Source organism: Lontra canadensis, unplaced genomic scaffold, assembly GCF_010015895.1.
Source record: "Lontra canadensis isolate GAN:19392208 unplaced genomic scaffold, GSC_riverotter_1.0 scaffold33, whole genome shotgun sequence".
Taxonomy (NCBI): Eukaryota; Metazoa; Chordata; class Mammalia; order Carnivora; family Mustelidae; genus Lontra; species Lontra canadensis.
Window position 1 is genome coordinate 19,207,990 of NW_022631027.1, and position 20,160 is coordinate 19,228,149.

The window sequence follows — 20,160 nt, forward strand, 5'->3', positions numbered from 1 at the left end:
GAAGCAAATAATACATTATATGTTAATTTAAAAAAAATGCCTTCCTCTGCATGAGCAGTTAGAGGCAGAGGAAGGAAGAGGAGAAATGCATGTGAAAGATGTGCCCTGTGACTCAAACACAAGGCGAAACACAAATCACTGGAAGTTGACCGAATTTATCCATTGTTCTAAGAGTCATAAATCATGTGGACTCTGAAATGTTATCTAAAACTTGCAAACTGAATTTACAGTGAAAAATATGAGTAGGGCAATATAAAACTCAATTGGAATTCTTAGAATTATCAGGATTCTGAGGCAAAATTACAGGGGTCTCTTATAAACAACTTTTCAGTGCACAAAATTTCGAAGAAGCGATCGAATTAAACTGACCTTTGAAATAAAGAGCAAAATAAGGACCACAGATTGAAAAGAACTAATCGATGCTTACCATTAAACTTTTAAATTTTCTATTTTCTGCAATGTGAAAAAAGCCATCTCTTGTTAAAATCTTGATGTGCTTGGCTTCATTATTGTACCTGTGGGCAATGAATAACGTATGAATATAAATGTGTTTTTAATCAGTAGAAATCGATAATTACCAGAGGGCATGTCCCAATAAAATTATAGGAATTAATTCTGAAGACAAAATATATACCTATGCCAATACACTGGTGACAGCTAATTAACAAAATATATTTACTAGATTGGTTGAAGATACAACTAATATTTGAAGTGAGAAGAGTTTTTTCTTTTTTTTTTTTTTTTTACTAGATTGGTCAACTACTCAACAGAGTGACCAATTACTTTGCCCAATTTACTGAGCAAGTTCAGTTTGAGAATATAGAAAAACAAAATCAAATAAGACAAAATCTAGTAACATATATTTTTAGACTTAACGAGAAACACACACATCAAATCACCAAAATATAATGTTATGAAAGAAATCTAATATGCCAATTAGCGGCCTATAACACTTAATACTGTTTTTCTAACAGATATTTTCAAGTATTAATGAACTGTCTGGATAGATGCATTATTTCTGCTGCAATTAGAACCTTGGTTTTTAACATCAGTGTTATATGTGTCAGATGGTCTATGCAATTATGAAAACAGGAAATCTATTTCTGTAAAAGTACTTGTCCTACTTACTTAATGCTAATTGCATATTCTCCTGACTCTTTGGTCCTGTGCCTCACAAGGTAAGTACTATTTACCCTATTAATAAGTTCAGTTTCTGCCTGCAATCTTTCCATTGCTCCAGCATACCTGAAAGAAAGAATGACACAGAAAGTCTGGGTAATATACCTGGAACAGAACCGAAGCTGAAAGTAAGTATCTGTCAAGATTTTAACTTAGTGGCAGATCGGAGCTGTTTTTACTTTGATACTAACTAATTACATTACTTCAAAAAATAAGGCAAAAAAATGTCCTTTAAAAAGTGAAAAGCAAAGGCTCTACAAAGCTAGCATGGTGAAGTGAACAGCACCTAATGCATAAAAAGCACCCAGTCAATATTTATCAAATAAATAAACGAGACAAAGAGAGGAGTGAGTAGGTATGAGTTAGAGAGAGACTTACAGGGATTTTGAGAACAAGAAGGAAAAAGACTTGTAAAGGAGGGACTATCATGTATAGGACATTTGCATAGAAAAGGTGAAATTTTAGAGGGGAGGGTGTAGGGGGTTTAGGTGAGCCTAGTGGTGAATATTAAGGAGGGCACATATTGCATGGAGCACTGGGTGTGGTGCATAAACAATGAATCTTGGAACACTGGAATAAAATTAAATTTTAAAAAAATTAGCCAAATTTAAAAATAAAAGGTAGATATTTTCAACAATAGAATTCTTCCTAAACTATCTTCACCTTAAACATACCCAAATTCCATAACATTAACAGTAATAATCAATGGCCCAAATCCAATGTTAAGATACTCTATAGTGACCCTTTCACATCAAATACGTGTTTTACATTTAATGGCAAAATATAGCAGAGATTTTGGGCAATGAAAGTTAAAGGGGAAAATTTCACATCTCAAAACTCATGAATTAGTACTTCAAAACTTCACGAATTAGTATTCCAGAAAATTCTCTGATTCACACATAGACTAGGGTAAGTCAGTTTAAATACCCACCTTTAATTTATACCAAATGCTTATTTAAGATATAAAAGTTTGTTGAAGGAGGACATGTGAGATTTCTAGCAAGTATAGAAGGAGAGGCAAGGGCATTTTATGCAGATGGTATCTTGGGATAAAAGCATTTATGATAACCTATGAACTATTAGTACCTGGGATGTTCTGATCACTCTTCCATCTTATCTCTCACTAGTCTCCAACATTCTTTCAGGTTCAGGAATTCACCAGCCTCTTTTTGGTCTTAAGAGTCTTCCCACAGACTGTTACTGCCTGTACAACACTCACCCAATCCACATACATTCCTTCTCATCACTCAAGCTTAGAGTGACCTTCTCTGACCATCTCATCTGAAGAATGTTGTCCTGCATCTTACACTTCACTCCATTATTCTTATTACACTATTGTAATCTCTCCATGGCACTTGCTGCAATTAGTATATAGTATATCCATTTTTGTCAAAGTAACACATGAACATAGCTTTTAAAAGTCAACTTGTGCTATAATAATAATGAAAAAGTAGCATTACCCCATCTAATTAGTTTTCTATCCCAAGTTCCATTTCAAGCATTTTATCTATTTTTTTTAATCTGTGCTTGCATATTTCTAAATAATCAAACTACAATTTATTAATTTATTAATTTTAGGTGTCAGGAAGGAAAATCATTTTCTTCTCCATTCGTGCTCATTCCTTAACGGTGCTTCTCCTCATTCTTGTTTCCGTAACCTCTACAAAGCCAAGCCATCATCTGGCCCAGTTTTTCACGTTTTCATAGTCAAAGAACATCCGACATCCAAAAAACAATTCCTCAAGTTTTTGTTCGCTAAACCTTGTCTTGCAAATTCTCTCCAGATTCTCCAAGAGAATGATAAACCCCTGAGTAATACACTTCTCAACACCATGTACTGAACCTGTCCATTTTTTTTCTACGGAGACATTCATTTCTTCCAGACCCTCTTGGTCTAGTTACTACTACTTGCTCTCTAAGCTGAATTTTTATAGTCTTGGGACCTCCCATTGGTTTCATTCCCTGGATTCTCTATCTCCCTCTTTATTGGTTTATTAGCTCATCCTTCAGCTTCCTATAAGTGGATACATGGGTTGTAATACTCAGAAAGCCTCCCATCCAGAAAAACATTTTTAGTTTACTTGATATTTAATTGAGAATTTGTCTGAGTATACAATTCTAGGTGAGAAATTACTTTCCTTCTCAGATTTTGAGACATTGTCCTATTGTCTTCTCACTGGCAATTGAGTGTCATTCTGATTCTTTGTATGTGATCTGATTTCTTTTTCCTCCCTGGAAGCTTTCAGACTCTGTTTGCTCTATATTGTAAAATTTCATGATAACGTGCCTTCTACTTAAATGCCATACGTTTTACTTCAATACTGTCCTGGGTTTTCAGTGGCATCTTTGATTTCGAGCCATATATCCTTCAGTTCTGGGAAAATTTTGTTTTGTTTGTTTTTTTTTTTGACAATTGCTGCTCTGTTTTCTCTTTCTTGAGTTCCCACTAAACAAAGGCTGTGCCTCCTGGATCAACTGTCTAATTTTCCTATCTTTTCTTCCATATTATCAAATTATTTCTCTGATTTTCTGGAGGATTTACTCAACTTTATTTTCCAACTCTACTACTTAATATGTAATTTAGAATAACTCTTTCTTGTTCTCTGATTTTCCTTTTATAAAACATCCAGATCACTTCCATAGGTACTGTCCTCTCTTAATTCTGAGAATATAAATTAAAGGCTTAAAAAGTAAATCTTTCTTCTGCTCATTCTAATGTCTGCCTTTTCCTTGTTTCTTTTCCCCATTTATTCGATTTGCTCTCTAGTTCAAGGCTTTTCTCAAATGCCTACTCTTTGTGGCCTGTTTATACTTGGGAGAGAGGCATCTCAGTGGGGGTGGGGAAGCACCGAAGCAGACTCGCTGGGTAGGAACATAATCATTTGGCAAGAATGTGATTCATGGGGCTGGATAATACCCAAATGATTTTCAGATTTTTTTTTTTTTTTTTTTTAACCGAGTCTATTCAGTTCTTTTAGAGAAAAATCTTCCAGATTCCTGTCTGGATGCAATGAGAGGATAGTCTGTATTAGACCCAGCTGTCACAGTATTGGAACTGAGATATATAAAGGACCTGGGGATAGTCCTCAGTCAGTGTGCAGACTTTCCTTAATTTGACTACTCCACAGCATAGCATCTCCCTCAATCTCTGCTGGCATTGCTTTCTAAGTGTAAGCCCTACATGGCTCAGTTTTTCCCACATAATAAACCTTCTAATTCCACTGTCTCCTGCTTATGGTAGGGGAAAAGTAAGTTGTCTGACTATTTGGAGAATGGGGTAGGAATCTTGGCATCTGCATCCTGTTCTTCATATGGATTTTCAGATAGTTCCCCAGTTTTAAGCCCCATGTCTCATCCCTGCCTGCAGCATGTGTACCCCCCCACCCCGCCCGCCAACACACACACACAATCAGACTACTACAAAGAATCAGAAATCAGAATGGTCTCTTCCCACCATCTTGGAACTGTGGAGGTCTGCTGGGAAAAGGACTCCTAAATCAACAAATATGACTGGAAGGCTGTGGTCCAAGACTGTTTTTGCTGTCTAGAAAGCGGGGCCTCCAGAACCTGAGGAAGCACACAGTTCTTCTTAAAATTGAAGGTGTTTATGCTCAAGATGAAAGTGAATTCTAGGCAGAGATGTGCTTATGTGTACAAAACAAAGAGCAATACAATGACTCTTGGTGGCAAATGGAACAAAACCAGAGTAATCTGGGGAAAAGTAACTCAGGCTCATGGAAACAGTGACATGGTTCATGCCAAATCCCAAAGCAACCTTCCTACTAAAGGCATTGGCCACAGAATCCATTTGATGCTGTACCCCTAAAGGATTTAGATTTACTGAAAAGTAAATAAATAAAGCTGCAGATTTATTCTCTTGGAAAGGAAGGGAGGGAGAGAGGGAAGGAGGGGGAGAGAGAGAGAAAGAAAGGAAATAAATCAGAATGGCATTGAATTGGAAGTTAGAAGACAATAGAGCAATGTCTGAAAATCTGAGATGCAAAATAGTTTCTCACCTAGAATTCCATACCCAGGCAAATGAAAATAATCACCTTGATTCTACCCAAGAGACAAAGTTCACCTTGTGAGAGTAACTTGTTTTTAAATGGAGATGTAATGAATAGACAATGCAGTTGGTGGATATCCAACTTCTTGATGACTTGAGAACCACATGTCATCATTCAGCATCATTTTCTCTAAACAGTGTAGTATTTCCAAAATTGGAAGTTTCCATTTCTGATATTCTTGACCATTTTGTCCCCCAGCAGAAAGCATTTCCCATGAAACTGTCTGTTTATTGTGAATAAACTAAGTTGCTCAAGAGAAAGAAAAAAAGCAATTTAAAAATTTTACTATGAAATATCTTTATTTGTTCCTGTCTTCAAGGCTCTTCCCTTATCTGAACACTTTGATTTTTATCATCATTAGGAACAATACTATTCTAAGTCATATTTTCAATAGAATTTTACATATCTACAAGGGTGCATTTTAAAACAAAGTGTTCAAAAACTAATCTCCTGTACCTGGGAACCATTCAAGGCACAGGAGATTAGTTTTTTCAGTTTATTTTTTCTTTTTCAGTTTATTTCTTTTTCTTCTTTCTTCTTCTTTTTATTTCTTTTTTTCTATTTTCTTTTCAGTTTATTTCATGAAATCCATGTAGTTGTGGCATTAGTATTTATCTTTAAAATCATTACCTTCATAACTACTATGCTAGTTATGTGCAAAATAATAAAAGAAAAGAGAAGGAAGCCGATCACCACACTCTCATGATTTTATCAGCTTCTGGTGGTGTTCCCTTTGATTATCCTTGCTACCAGCTCTATTCTCCAAATTTAATTCCTGTCAAGATCATGGTTTTTAATTCCATGTGGTTCTAACCTCAAATTTATCTTTAACTAAGTAAAAATGTAGCAAAGCTTCCCAGTTCTATCAAAGCCTGCTATAATTTCTTCAGCAAGCTCAGGGAGGTCAGAGAAAGCCGGTAATAGCTACAGAGGGCAGACACAATGGTTGGGGAGAGCAAGGGGGCTGATGGGAAGAATTCCATACTTCGGAGAGTGTAGTCCTATAACAACTGGGCATTTTCTATGCTTTGGTTATAGAATAGAAAATAATCAGAATGCTTTTTGTTTTAAATTTTTAAAAGATTTTGTCAGAGAGAGAGAGAAAGAATGCACATGAAGGGGTGTGGCAGGCAGAGATAGAGGGAGAAGCAGATGCCCTGCTGAACAAGGAGCCCATGTGAGGCTTAATCCCGGGACCCTGGGATCATGACCTGAGCTGAAGGCAGGTGCTTAACTGATGGAGCCACCTGGACACCCCAAGAACACTTTAAAAATACAAGACATTTCAGGTGTTCAATCTACACCTGCAAACTAAACTAGTACTATAAACTCTCAGAATATCTCATTTATATACATATACTGATATCTAATTTGTATGCCTATACTTCATATCTAGAAAATAAAAGAGATGCAGTCCTTTTAAGAGGAGCCAAACATAAAACTCAAGGAAACAATCATAAATAAGTTTCGTACTTAAAGAGGCAATATGGCAATATACAGATGGCATAACTTGGAATCCCAGCTCTAGTGCTCACTACTTGCATGGCCTTAACCTTAGTTTCCTCATCTGTAAAGATAATAACAGCCTTCCTCATAGAGATGTTGGAACACAAAACGAAATAAAACATAAAATACTAAGCACATAGTAAGTACTTGGTATATATTAGTCATTACCATCTATGATCACCACTATTCTGGATCCTAAACAGACTTTTTCCAGTTGAAGATATCGCCTCCCCTTAAACTCATCATGTCTAAAAAGTAATAATCACATCCCCTTTGCTTCCTTATTTCTATAGTGATAATGTTAGTCTCTAAGTGATAAGTGGGCTCCATGTAGACCCAGAACGTGAGACATGGATACATCTTGCTCCTTTCACTTTACAATTTACGATCTACTATCCTTTCTGGACTAATTTTTAGTTTCAGACAATGGAATCATATATTTTTTTCTCTGTTTCATGAAATCTACTCTTCGAAAATATAAGATACATATTTGCCTATGACTCACTCCTTTCTGTGAATGTTACAACTTTGAACTTAGTCAGGTGTGTGCATGCATACACACACACACACACACACACACACACACACCACTCTGATGAAGTTATGGAAAGGTCAGCGATATATAAATTCATTATCGTGTTTTGTTGTATCTGAAAACACCTTTAGCCAGGACAAATAGAAATGGAAGGTGGTTTACTACCTCCATATTTAAGGCATCCTCGAGCTAAGGTTATGGTATTTCAACTTAGCTGCATAAACATTTTTAATACTTACCAGGGTTGGCAAGAATAATCTACAGGTTTGGGCACCTAGGATATAAAAAGCCAAAAAAATAGATTAAGTTTACTTAAGGGAAGCTTTTAGGAATCAATCATTAATTCAGTTGTGCTGACTCAGCTCTATAAAACCCTAAATAGCACAGTCCTGGAACTATCCATTCGCAGTTCTATACAGAGTGAATCATAGTATATGTCAGATAAGTAGAAAATAATTCATTTCACTTTAATTCATTCTTTCATTCATTTTACCACCACTGTACCTCCAAGAGGAGAGATAACAGGAAAAATATGAACTGGAAGCTTTTGGTATTTGTTTTCAAGGCAGTTTAATCCTACCACAAAAAAATTAAAATGAAAATGTTAAGAAACCCAAATAGCACTCTGCTTTCCCAGAAAACAGGCAAAGTAAAAATACTGGATGTACACTCTTATTTTGTATCACAAATTCTAACCTCTGATTTTGAAGTCTACCAACTGGTAAACCTTTTATTGATGAAAAATCATGGGAAATAATCATTTTTCCCTTTTCTCCTATGGAGCTTTGCAAAAGAGAACAATGTTACATTTGCTGTGCAAACAAAGAAAAAGAAAAAAAAAAAAACTTCTAGTTGCTGATTATAACTAGAAAATGAACAAAGCCAAAGAAGGTACACCAATATTCCAAGAATAACAAAATACATACTATTAGAGGAGAACAAAGTTTATAGATTCTTTTTTTTTTTTTTTAAGATTATTTACTTATTTATTTGACAGAGAGAGAGATCACAAAGCAGGCAGAGAGGCAGGCAGAGAGAGAGGAGGAAGCAGGCTCCCTGCTGAGCAGAGAGCCCGATGTGGGGCTCGATCCCAGGACCCTGAGATCATGACCCGAGCCGAAGGCAGCGGCTTAACCCACTGAGCCACCCAGGTGCCCCAAAGTTTATAGATTCTTAAGGAAAGACAAGGAGTATGAATAGTTTGTTTTGTATTAAGAAATTTTCCATGAATCTCTGTTACCTTTAATTTTTAACAGAGTTCTGATCAATGTAAATACATCTCTTAGCTATGTCAGTTTTCATAATGGGCTGTTAGTATTTTGACCTTCCAGATTAATAGTTATATATAATAAAATTATCTTTCTGGTCAGAGCATCTCCAAAGTTATTAGTATTTAAATATTTTTATCTTATGGATCACATTTTTAATTTTACCACCATGTAAAATCCTAATACACAGAAAATAATTTTTAGGCTATATTACACCCATTCAAATCCTACACATATTTTCTTATACCATTTTGTTTTCACAAATAGGAATCAATTGTCAATAACTTCTCTTTAGAAGATATACATAGGTTCGGAAATCTAATGGAAAAGTATTTCCTCCTTCCTTCTCCTACTTTGTATTCTTTAAATGCATACTCATTCCTAAATCAATCCTTCTCCCTAGAGAGCTGAAACAAAAAAGCAAACACAACACAACAAAACAAAACCAATAACACAAAGAGGGGACAGAGAAGGGAAAAGAACTTCAACATATTCTATGTTGAAAGCTGAAAGATCCACAAAAATGAAGGGCGATAGAACATTCTAGAGCAGAACCAATATCCCAGGCTATTTCAGTCTGATGTCCTTTCAGAGCTTTCTCACTCTTTGGTGAATATATTCTGATAGGTGAAGTGCCAGGACCATCTTCTCAACACTGATCCCTATACTGAGGGTGGGATCCTATCCTTCTCCATCTGTCATGGGCCCTCCCCACTTCTTTTTTGGGGCTTTTCTTATATAAAACAATACAGACTTTTCTTCTGGATACTTTCCTATCTTTGACTGTGTTCTCATCTTTGATCATTTCTCCCTAATGCCTTTTTCCTACCTTCATCACAGGCTGTTTACATTGTTAAACTCTGGCTGTAGTCACACAGTTTTAAAAAATATTTTACTGGATATAGAGCATGCATGTAAAATAATATATATAAGATATGTGCTTCTCCCTGAAGTACATCTTATATGAGTTAGAGCAGACAGTTAGAGGTAAGTTTTCTGTGTTTGTTTGGCTAGAAATGTCATTACTTCATCCCTACAGAGGAAAGATAAATTTCTAAGTTGACTAATTTCCTTCCAAAACTTTGAACATATCATTCTTATTGCCAGAAATATTAAAGTTTCACACTATAGAATCTCCATTTGGTTCTTTTTAATAGTTCCTATTTCTCTGTTGAGGTTTCCTGTGCATTCATTACGAACATACTTTCTTTTATGTCCTTAAGCATAGTTATAATAGCTACTTTAAAAAATCTTTCCCTGCTAATTACATCATTTGGGACATCTCAGGGTCATTCTCCTTTGATTGCTTTTTCTTTTGAGTATAATCTGTGTTTTCCTCCTCCTTTACATATTGAGTAGTTTTGGGTAGTATCTTGGACAATTTGAATAATACGCTGTAGAAGCTCTGAATTCCATGATGCTTCTAGAAAGAGTACAATTTTTCTTAAAGTAGGCAGTTAACTTGGTTGAACTCCAACAGCAAACTACCTCTCCTGTGGTGAGAGGCAGATGAATTCTCAGTTTTGTTCTTTTAGCCTCAGCTGAGCCACTTTGGGAGTCTGCACCAGGCAGCCAAACTGAGGCAAAGTTTATACACAGAACTTGAGGTCCCTCCCCCTCTGACACTTTCTAAGATTTCAGGCTTCCCATTCCACTTCAAGCTTGAAGTTTCCTTCAAGCTCCACACTCTGCTTCTTCAAGCTAGGGATACTATGAGGTTTCTATCTGAATTTTAACTACCTGCATGGTGCAGCCCAGTGCCTGTTCTCAGCCAGCCCCAAAACCAAGAAGCTAACCTAGAGTCATCCTCTTTCACTGAGTGTCAACTCTTCCCTTAGTCAATGCCTTCAGACTGTTGATGCTTTACTATCTTGCCCAGAGTTTGTAGCTGTTTTCTGCAGGAGGTATGATCCAATAGGGGCTACTTGGCAACTACTAGAAGTGAAAACTTTTGTTGCCTCCATTATTGCTGCTGTTAGCTATGAGTCAAGTCATCAACTCTTTATAGGTAATCTGTATTCTCCTTAAGGTTGGTTTTAATATTTTCTCCTTGTTTTTGATGTTCTGCCATTGAAATGAACTAAAATGTATGTAGGTGTTGATTAATTTTATACACTTCTCTTGACTCTTGAGATTAGTTTTACCATAAGTTCTGGAAAATTCTCTGCCATTATTTATTTGAAAATTGCTTTTCCACACTATCTCTATTCTCTCCTTCAATAACACGCATTTGAACTTTATCACTTTATTTTCTTTCAGATTTCCACTTCTTAATTTCTCTGGACTACTCACTGAGAAGTTTCTTCAGATTTGTCTTCCAATTTTCTACCCAACTGTATCTAATATGTCATGTAATGTTTCCATTAAGGTTTTCATTTCATTTACTCTGCCTGATTCTTTGTGAAATACAACCAAGAAATTTGGAAAGTGGCTTGTTCTCTTCTTAGAGTTTTATTCTTTTTTATTTCTTCAACCATATTAAATACAAAAGTTGACCTTGGTACTTGATAATTATAATATTTGCTGTCTTTGTGTATCTAATTCTGAATTTTATTTTTTCTGCTGAACTTTGCTTAAGATGGTTTGTTTAATCATGAATGTGAAAATCCCATACTGTGATAAAAGTCCCTAGGACTTTATCTATAGAAATTCTTTAAGGACTGTGTGTAATGAGGCTCCAATCCAGAGACAATCTATATTTGTATTGGAAACACAATCAACACGGAATCATTTTAAACTGTTTCTAGCTTAGAATTATTGCACTCACAGAGCTGGTATCAATTTCAGCCCCACTCCTTGGTGGTTTCTGGATCTAAAGTTAGGAATTCTTAGGGGAGATTGCTCTCTTTTTTCTACTCAGATCCAAGATGAAGATAGACATATCTTCTGTGGAACTGCTTTCTTCCTGCTCACCCACCGAGGACTTCTGGAGTCACAAAGAGTTACCCAAGTTTGCACTGTGCTGTAGCTCCAGGCTTCATCTCCAGTCACCATATTGCCAGAAATGAAACTGTCTCATTTATATTCCTCCTGCATTCTCCTCAGTTCTAATTTTCTAACTGTATACTTCAGAACTTTTGTTAGACTGGTAAAACATATATTGGAGAATAACTTTTGAGTTCAGAATGGAATATTCCACACTACTCATGGGCCCTGATAGACAATATGTCCCAGGGTCAAAGAAGACACCATCTTCCAAACTCCTTCAACGTATCCTCCCTTCCTATCTCTCCACCTATTTATCTTCACTTAACTTATCCTAAACCAACAAATGAATCTATAATTTCATTAATTAAGCACTAAAATTTTAATAACTATTTGTTAACTTTACACTGTAAAACAATCATATTTAGTTAGTATTCCCACCCATAATTATGTATTCCTCTTTAAGTCCTTACCAGCTTAAAATTCTGAACATGGTTTTCCTTCTAGTAACTAAGTCACCAAATACCATTTGCTGTAAGCTGATTTAATTAGTATCTACTACTGTTAATTACCTAGGTTCAGCTAGGAAATTTTGCCTCCTTTTTCATACCTTTGTTCATTCATACAAACAATTGTATTAAATACCTGCCATGTGCCAGAATTTTCCTAAAATAAAACTTCAAATGTTCATTTTATGCCATATTCAAGAGAATGTAAAAAGATAACATAACTTGATATATGAAATGTTTAATGTTCTTGATTTGATGTCTTTTGGTTCCCAAACATCTTAATATTAGAATGTATAATCTCCTGCTTCCTGCCTACATATGAATATCATTGTTTTAAGCATAGGGAGCCTGGATCTTGTTCATACAAATTACAGAAAACTAACTAAAAAACTCATTTTGCTTACATAATTAAATAAGAGTGGTATCAAGGTTAAACAATTTTCTAAGATTATTAGATAAGAACATGTGACATTAGATCACAGAACCAATAGAATAGCAAATTCTTTTTGATTCCCTTTGCTTCTAAAATTAATGAAGCTGGAATGAGTATGGTAAATTAATTTACAGACTACATTCTGAAATCAAGGATGGCAGACATTTATGATATTGAAAAGGATGCCCAGTTTATAAATCTAAAGAAGAAGTAAAATACAGCCAGCAAGATAATTTAAGGAGTTTTGTGTTTTTTTTTTTAAACCATCAACTCTACTATATTAGTAAAGGAATTTCATTTACTTCAAATCAAGAACTTCAAAAGTTTCATAGAAAAATCTACCCTAAACATCAACTTACGATAAAATAATGTCACCTTAAACAGAAATTTATAAATCTAATAAAACATCAGAAAGTACATTTTATGTTATATTCATCCATAATGTCTGAGTGAATGTTCATTCTTTCTCCTTGTATCTATCTAATGTGTTTGATGTTTTCAAAAAATGTCATTATGACATTAAATAAATAGTAATGACAAACTAAAGCACAGAAAAATGTATTTCGAGATTTGGTTGAAGGATTTGTGGACTTCATGCTATTTCGCTTTCACACATTCCAGGGGAAGTATAATATCTCTCTATAGCCCCAAATGACTAGGAATAGATTAGAGCCTACCATTCTCACCTCCATGGGAAAAGGGGAAATTGCACCTAATCTGTAGCTTTGATTTATTCCTTCTAACATCTTGTAGACAATTTAATTTTGTAAATTCTACTAAGTTGAATTTTCTCCTTGCATGTATCAATTAAAAATATTTTCTGACAATGGAATCATGAAGATTTTAGAATTATAGTAACATTGACCATGTATTTCAACTTGAAATTATATGAACCCTCCAGAAAGCATTAATAAAGTTATTGAGTGATAGGACCATATCCTTTGTACATTCTTGCACAATTCATTACAGCATCAAAACCAGGAAAAAATGGAAAGAAAATACTCATACTTACACATGGGCAAGGCTTAACAGCATCACTTGGAAAAAATCCAACTTCTCCAGATGCTAAATTTCTACCCTAAATTAGGAAAAAAAAAATATCAGTTTTGAGAACCCATTTACCACAAATGATAATCTCATAATGCTTTGTACATAGTGTTGTTAATCAGGATCCTCAGAATTATTTACACGTTTTATCCATTCCTAAACATTAACTTACTATGGCTGAGGAAAGAAAGCAGAAGCAAAGAAGTTTTAAAATTATTAAACTTTACGTGTTGTTTCAGATGATAATTATAAAAGAATTCAAGTTTGACTTCCCAAACTACCATTCCATCTTGTTAACTTTATATCCCTCAATCAATCCAATATAGAGATAACAGTGTATTTAATCTTTCTATTTTATGTTCACTAATACAAGTAGATACATTGGTTTTGTGCAGGCTCACAATTAGAAATGTGATTTAAATGGTTACTATTGGCATCTTTAATAGAACTCATAAGAACATTCCTCCAACAAGACAGGTGACATTTCAAGACTTGTGGAAATGAAAAACAACACGATGATGTTTTAGATAGTTTTCAGATTTAGGAGAAATGATAGGGTGCTGATCAAGTAAAAACAGTTAAGATGTTGGAGGAAAGGATTGTAGGTTAAAATGACATTGTAAATGAGAAGAGAGGGAAGAAATTAGCAGACTTTTAGGAAAACCTAAACACCAAATGGACAAAAAAAAATAAGAGTTTATTCTTGGAGACCTTTGAACAAATTCTTATTAATAAAAAAAAAAATCTCATCAGGGAATGTAAATTGATACAGCCACTGCAGAAAACAGTATTGAGTTTCCTCAAAAGATTAAATAATACAAGTACCATATGATCCAGTTATTCCACTACTGGTATTCACGCAAAGAAAACAAAAACATGAATTCAAAATGATACAAGTGCCCCTATGTTTATTGCAGCACTATTTACAATATTTACAAAAATAAATATTATTATTTACAATAGCCAAGCTATGGAAGCAACCCAAGTGTCCACTGATAGATGACTGGATAAAGAAGATGTGGTGTATGCACTTTTGCAAAAAGACAAACTATACTCAAAACACACTACAGCAATTAGAACATGATATTAAAAAGTTCTTATGACTTCTTCTTGTCCAAAAATTGGGTTTATTTTTATTTGCTATTTAACCATTGCTTCCTGTCAGTAGCTAAGATGAGTAAATAGCATTATGACTGGATATTACATGCTCAATTATTTTTGACAAAGAAAAGTAACAAAAAAAAATGTTCAGCAAATGTTCCCCTCTTGAAACAGCATCCTTTTGTGCCCATGGAGCTTAGCTATGAGTTTGTGGAGAAAATTTTATAAAGTGGGAATCCAGAATTAAAGGATGAGGAGGAAAAAGAAAAGAAGGGGGAAAAAGGGGAAGAGGTGGAGAGGTATGGGAAAGAGAGAGGGGAGGTGTAACAGGAAAGGGGGAAGGGTTGGAGGAAGGTAAAAAGAACAGAAAAGGGAAGAGGAAAGGTGAGATTCAGACAGAGGGAAAGCAAATAGCCAATCAAGGACAAGATGTTCATTTGGGCAAGGTTCAAGAATTGTATCGCACTTGCGTATCAGGGAAAAAAGTAAATGAACAAGTAGAAGATTCATTCAATTATTCAACAAATACAGTATCTAGTATTAATTTGGTTAAACACTTAGGAAAATGCAAGAATTCATAAATCATTTCCTGTCTCCCCCTAATCTTCTCAGAATGAAGATACATACACACATAATTTTAATACATGGTGAAAAGAGCTAAATACTCTTGGGTGCAGAGGAGAGGCTATGGAAATTGGAAAGATATTTTCAGTATTAGGGGTTTGCTTGAAAGCTACATGGAAGAGAGGTGGGGCACGTGAATATAAAATGTGTGGGGTGTGAACATATAGAAATGGAAATGGAGGAGAACATTTTGAAAACAAAATAAAGCATGAGAAAGGGACAGGGGTATAAAAATACAGGTTGTGCATAGGAAACACAAGTAGAGTCTAACAACGGCTTATACTTAGTGCATCCTTACTGTATACGCCACTCTGAGCATTTCATAATCTTTACAGTGATCCTTTGTGGTAGGCCCAATTACTATCCCCATTTTATAAGTGAGGAAAATGAGGCATAGAGAAGTTAAATGATCACCCCATGATCACAGAGTCAGCAAGTGACATAACCAGAATTCAAATTCAGATGTTCTAACTTCAGAGCTTGGTACTGCCTCTCTGCACAAGCATTAGACTCATAAAGGAGGATGGAGGGACATGGAGCTAAAAGGTGGCAGGGAACCAGTGTGACTGAGACATTTGAATTTATCAGTGGTGAGGGGGTTTCAGTGATGCAGTTATGTGCTTTAGAAGAAGTAAACTGACATCAGTGTGCAAGCTGGCTTGTAGATGGGCATGGTGTGGTAGGTGAGAGTATCATTAGAGAACTATATCACAGTAAGGGAGGAGGGGAAACTGGTACTAAAGATATTGTGGCACTAGAGTCTACAGGGCTTGCCTGGGGAGTGGGTGAAGAGGAGACCACGGGAGTTAAAGACTTGAGTCAAACTGCCAAGGATGGAGGTGATTACATAAGCCACCTAAACAGATAACCTGGTTGTAGATGACAATTATACAGAGGGGAACTTTAAAGTCAATGGGGCAAGACAATCATGGAAGAAAATGTATACAGAAGAAGATAAAAGAGCTTATAGGAATGAATCTAACTAGGAGGCAGGAAGGATGTGACAGAGGGAGGAGAGTCACAGATTGGAGGGTGATGAGAACACAGTAGCTATAAGGCTGGAATGAAGTGTTCGTCTCTTCAACTGCATTCTCGGAGTGCCTTACTTATTTTAAGCATGATCTTGAGGTACAAGAAAATAACCAGGATATTTGGGGACTGCATGGCTACCCAGACCTTTTTACATGACTGCACTGCACTGCTACTTGAGTACAAGATGTACGGGTATGTGGGGAGAGCCCTACACCAAAGAAGCCTCAGAAGAGGAAAAGACAAGGGTGACTGTTTTTAAAAAGTAAAATCAGACCTCTGAGAGCACACTAAAGGAAACAAATCTGTTTTGCAGGGGAGAGGCCAGAGACAGAGCTCTATGATAGTCCTTCAAAACTAGAGCTGAAGAGAAATCAGCAAGCTGGAAGATTATAGCTATAAGAATGGTGAACTGTCAATTCACATTAGTCAGAAAAAGAGCACATGGTCTTCATCTACGGAAAGCAGTGTTCAAGAGAAGCTGTGATATCTCATCACAGGCATGGTGACCAGCACCTAGAACCAAACCGACACAGGGCCCTTCATACAGATTGATCCTTCCACTTATTCCTCCCCCAAAGCTTGGCTCACACATTCCTACTCTGTCATCTCTTCTATAAAAGCATCTTCACTCTGCAGGCGCAATTTAATCTCACCCTGTCCTCTTCTGACACCTTTCCAGATTGTTTGTAGTACACTGTAACGTGGAGGTCGTTATTGGTCTACATGGTCTTTTCCTTTACTGGACTGAATTCTCTGAATCCAGAACAATGTCAGTTTTTACAAGAGAATGCAAATACAGAGTGACTATTTCATAAATGTTTGCAATTTGAGGTATTTCTCAACCTGAGAGTCCCATGTTAGTGAGTAGCATGACCTTAAGTTCCTCTTAACTGAAAAGAAGAAAATATACCACACTTTGTTTTCACACAGCCAAGCACTGAGAAACATTAAATGTTTCTACATATGAAAATATTCTTATAGTGGCACTGCTTGACCTATCTCTGACGTTTTATAGAAGCAAGCAGCATGTTGAAGAAGGCAATGCATAAAACAGAGAGAAAGGAGGTGAGAACACAAATGTAAGACTAGGACACACATTAATAAATTTTTCAACTTCTGAAGGTGTATAGACAGGCTCAGTTTTTTTTGTTTTTTGTTTTTTTTTTTTTTTTTTTGGTCATTCTTCCTTTATAGAACCAAGATTCCACCTGAAAGGCATGAATGGGAACTGTCCTTGACATTAGAAGAAGGGTCATGGTCATGTAAGAAATGTCCTAAAACTAGGGTAAACATGCAATTTTCTGTCCAAACCAGGATCTTTTGAGAGGAAAGGGTAATGATTAATAACTATGCCAGAACAAAAGGGTTAAATTGGGACAGTTACGGGTAAACCAGGACATACAGTTAACTGTATCAAAAACCATTTTGTTCTTTTTCCCTACTTTTCAAGAACACTACTGGTTTTCTCAGGGAGGGAAATTTTCTCTCAACAGAGTACCAAGGTCATTCTGAATTGTTTTTTCCTCAATGAAATGCCTTAGCAGTGCAGGTTACATTTCTTTAATGGTCTTAGATATCCCTTGGATAACAAAGAGGTGAGAGATAATTTAACATATCTTAACAGATGAATAAAGCTGCATTTCCTCACTCATTCCTAGGAGATGTCAGTTCTAACTATGGGAGAGAATACGTGCTATATTCAATGATTTTCCACTTATTAAGGTAATAAGCATCCGACAACATTTGGAAGATTAAAAAACAAAGTAATGTGTAGGAGGAGTGTCTTTGCTTCCCCGGTGGATGTGTGTGGGATGTACATTGATAATTCATTAATGCTAATGGGTGGAGCAGCTGTCAGTCCCCTACGCTGCGTGGATGGAACAGCAGACTGTAGCTACGGAATAAGCCATTTGCAAAGCCAGTGATTTTGTGCACTTTGTGTGATGATCTATCTATGAAATTTTTACTAACTTTGAGAAAGGCATGCAGCTGAATTTTCTTCCTCTTTGCATTCCTGGGTGGGCAGTGTATTATGGGTCAAATAATCAATGTGTCGTTCCTTTTATGTCCCTTACAAACGCCAGAGATAAAAAATCTTATTTTCTAGTTAGCCCCCTGCCTAATATTGGTTCTTGAGAGTCCCTTAACGTTTTCGAGGTCAATTTGAAAACATTCCTTTTTCAGAGTTACATGTCATCTGGTGTACCATAGAGTTCTATCTTTATATGCATTTATTCTGCAGAGCATTCTCTCTATTATGCGAGGAGACTTTTGTAAATCTAATGGTCCCGGTTGATTCATTCTGATAATATTTTCTTTGGAAAGTCTCTGAGAAAATAAGTTATGGGCTATCTATGGTAAGAAAAGATGCACCTTTATAATTTTTATTAACTAAAGTAGAGCAGAAACAAAGCAAAATAATATTAAATAATAATTCATAAAATAATAATGCCTTCTGTCCTGAAAAGCAAGTTGCTCCCTGTAGAAAAACGTATCAAACTAAAATTATTGATAACTTTCTCTGAAATTCCTGAACATCATAAACATAAATGCATATTCAGACACTTCCTTATTTCTAACTGATCTTAGATTATAACTGTTTTTCATTTTTCCCTAATAAGAATCCACAGTAAACCGTAATGAGTTAAAACTACGTTAAGTTTGATGGTAGAAATGATATTTATAATCTACCAGTACAGAGAAAAACATTAACGGGTGATAGCACAGCAGAGCTGAAACTGCTTTTTCAAAACCCATAGACAAGGATGGCTTAAAATGACAGAGGATATCCTCCAAAAATCTTAATCGTAAATTGCTTGGCTCCTAACTTTGCAAAAAGGAGAAAGAATTGCTTTAAGAAAAATACAGAGTGTCTTTTCCCTGTGGCTCATTTATCCCCTTAATACCACCTGGATTGGAGGTTTAATGCACTCCTGGAATAGCACTGAACAATTTGAAACAGATGTGGAAAGCTGAATTTAAAAGGGACAGATTAATGGTTATTTATGAAAGATTGGAAATTTTCCCAAGTTACAATGCCCTAAACACTTTCAACGTATGCATGAAGGTGCTGTGGAGATTACTAAGCAATTTATCACACATGGGTAATGGCCAGAGCAACTGTCACTGTACCCAGTCCTCTCTCACTGTCAGAAATGTACAGTCTGGGTATGGGGGGGGGGCGGAGAAGACATACAGGGTAGGCATGAATTATGGGAATCTAGGCAAATATACAAATTAGTTTACTGACCAGATGGATGGATGGATGATGGATAGCTTGTACCAAGCACTATTTTTGGAATTATTCTGACAGGCTTTTGTGATCATGTGCAATAGAACCAAAGGACTGGAAAAGAAGAGAAGACCAGGACAAAGACCCTGACTGAAATTATAACCTTTGATAAGGATCCATCTGTGACCCTAGCTGCCACCATACTATAACCATTGTTAGTAGTTAAATATACATCAGTACTAGTTGTTGGAAAACTCAGAAAAATCACTACCATTCAGTAGGGATGTGGCTTTGGGAGAGCTCATTCTCTTTCCAGCTCTGCTATTTAAAAAAACTATAACCTTAGGCAAATCTCCATGGTAAAACAAGAATGATGACAAGGTCTGCCACATATGCCTCACTAGGGTAATACAAGGATCAAAGAATTAACTTGTCTGAAAACACTTAATGACTGCTAAAAATAACTATTTTTCTATTTTTTCCACAATACTGCTTTTTGATTATTTCCAATCAATTTTCTCACTTCTAAATTTTTTTGTTGGCTATTCATGTGTTATTAAAATAGAAATACCTAGCCCGGTAATAATCCCACCATCCTCCTTATATTTAGACAAGTCTGCTAAACCAGAAGTAATATAGATTCCTGTATAACTGTCATGTCACCTGAACAAAAAATACTATATTCAGATAGTCCATTTCCTT

The 20,160-nt window shown here is 35.8% G+C and overlaps 1 protein-coding gene and 1 pseudogene across 5 annotated transcripts in view; one reads left to right on the top strand and one right to left on the bottom strand.

The window, feature by feature from the left end:
- Positions 1-20,160, bottom strand: part of VAV3 (vav guanine nucleotide exchange factor 3) — a 361,362-nt gene that overhangs the window by 26,401 nt on the left and 314,801 nt on the right. For 3 of the 5 annotated variants that reach the window (XM_032867260.1, XM_032867258.1, XM_032867257.1), the window contains exons 21-24: positions 13,435-13,500; positions 7,527-7,561; positions 1,129-1,245; positions 428-515 (exon numbers count right to left, since the gene is read on the bottom strand). In XM_032867260.1, coding sequence (XP_032723151.1) covers positions 428-515; positions 1,129-1,245; positions 7,527-7,561; positions 13,435-13,500 — 306 coding nt within the window. Of the gene's footprint in view, positions 1-426; positions 516-1,128; positions 1,246-5,358; positions 5,496-7,526; positions 7,562-13,434; positions 13,501-20,160 lie in introns of those variants that run through there. The other 2 variants (XM_032867261.1, XM_032867262.1) reach the window with 2 other exon arrangements.
- LOC116873427 lies at positions 4,686-5,014 on the top strand (annotated as a pseudogene).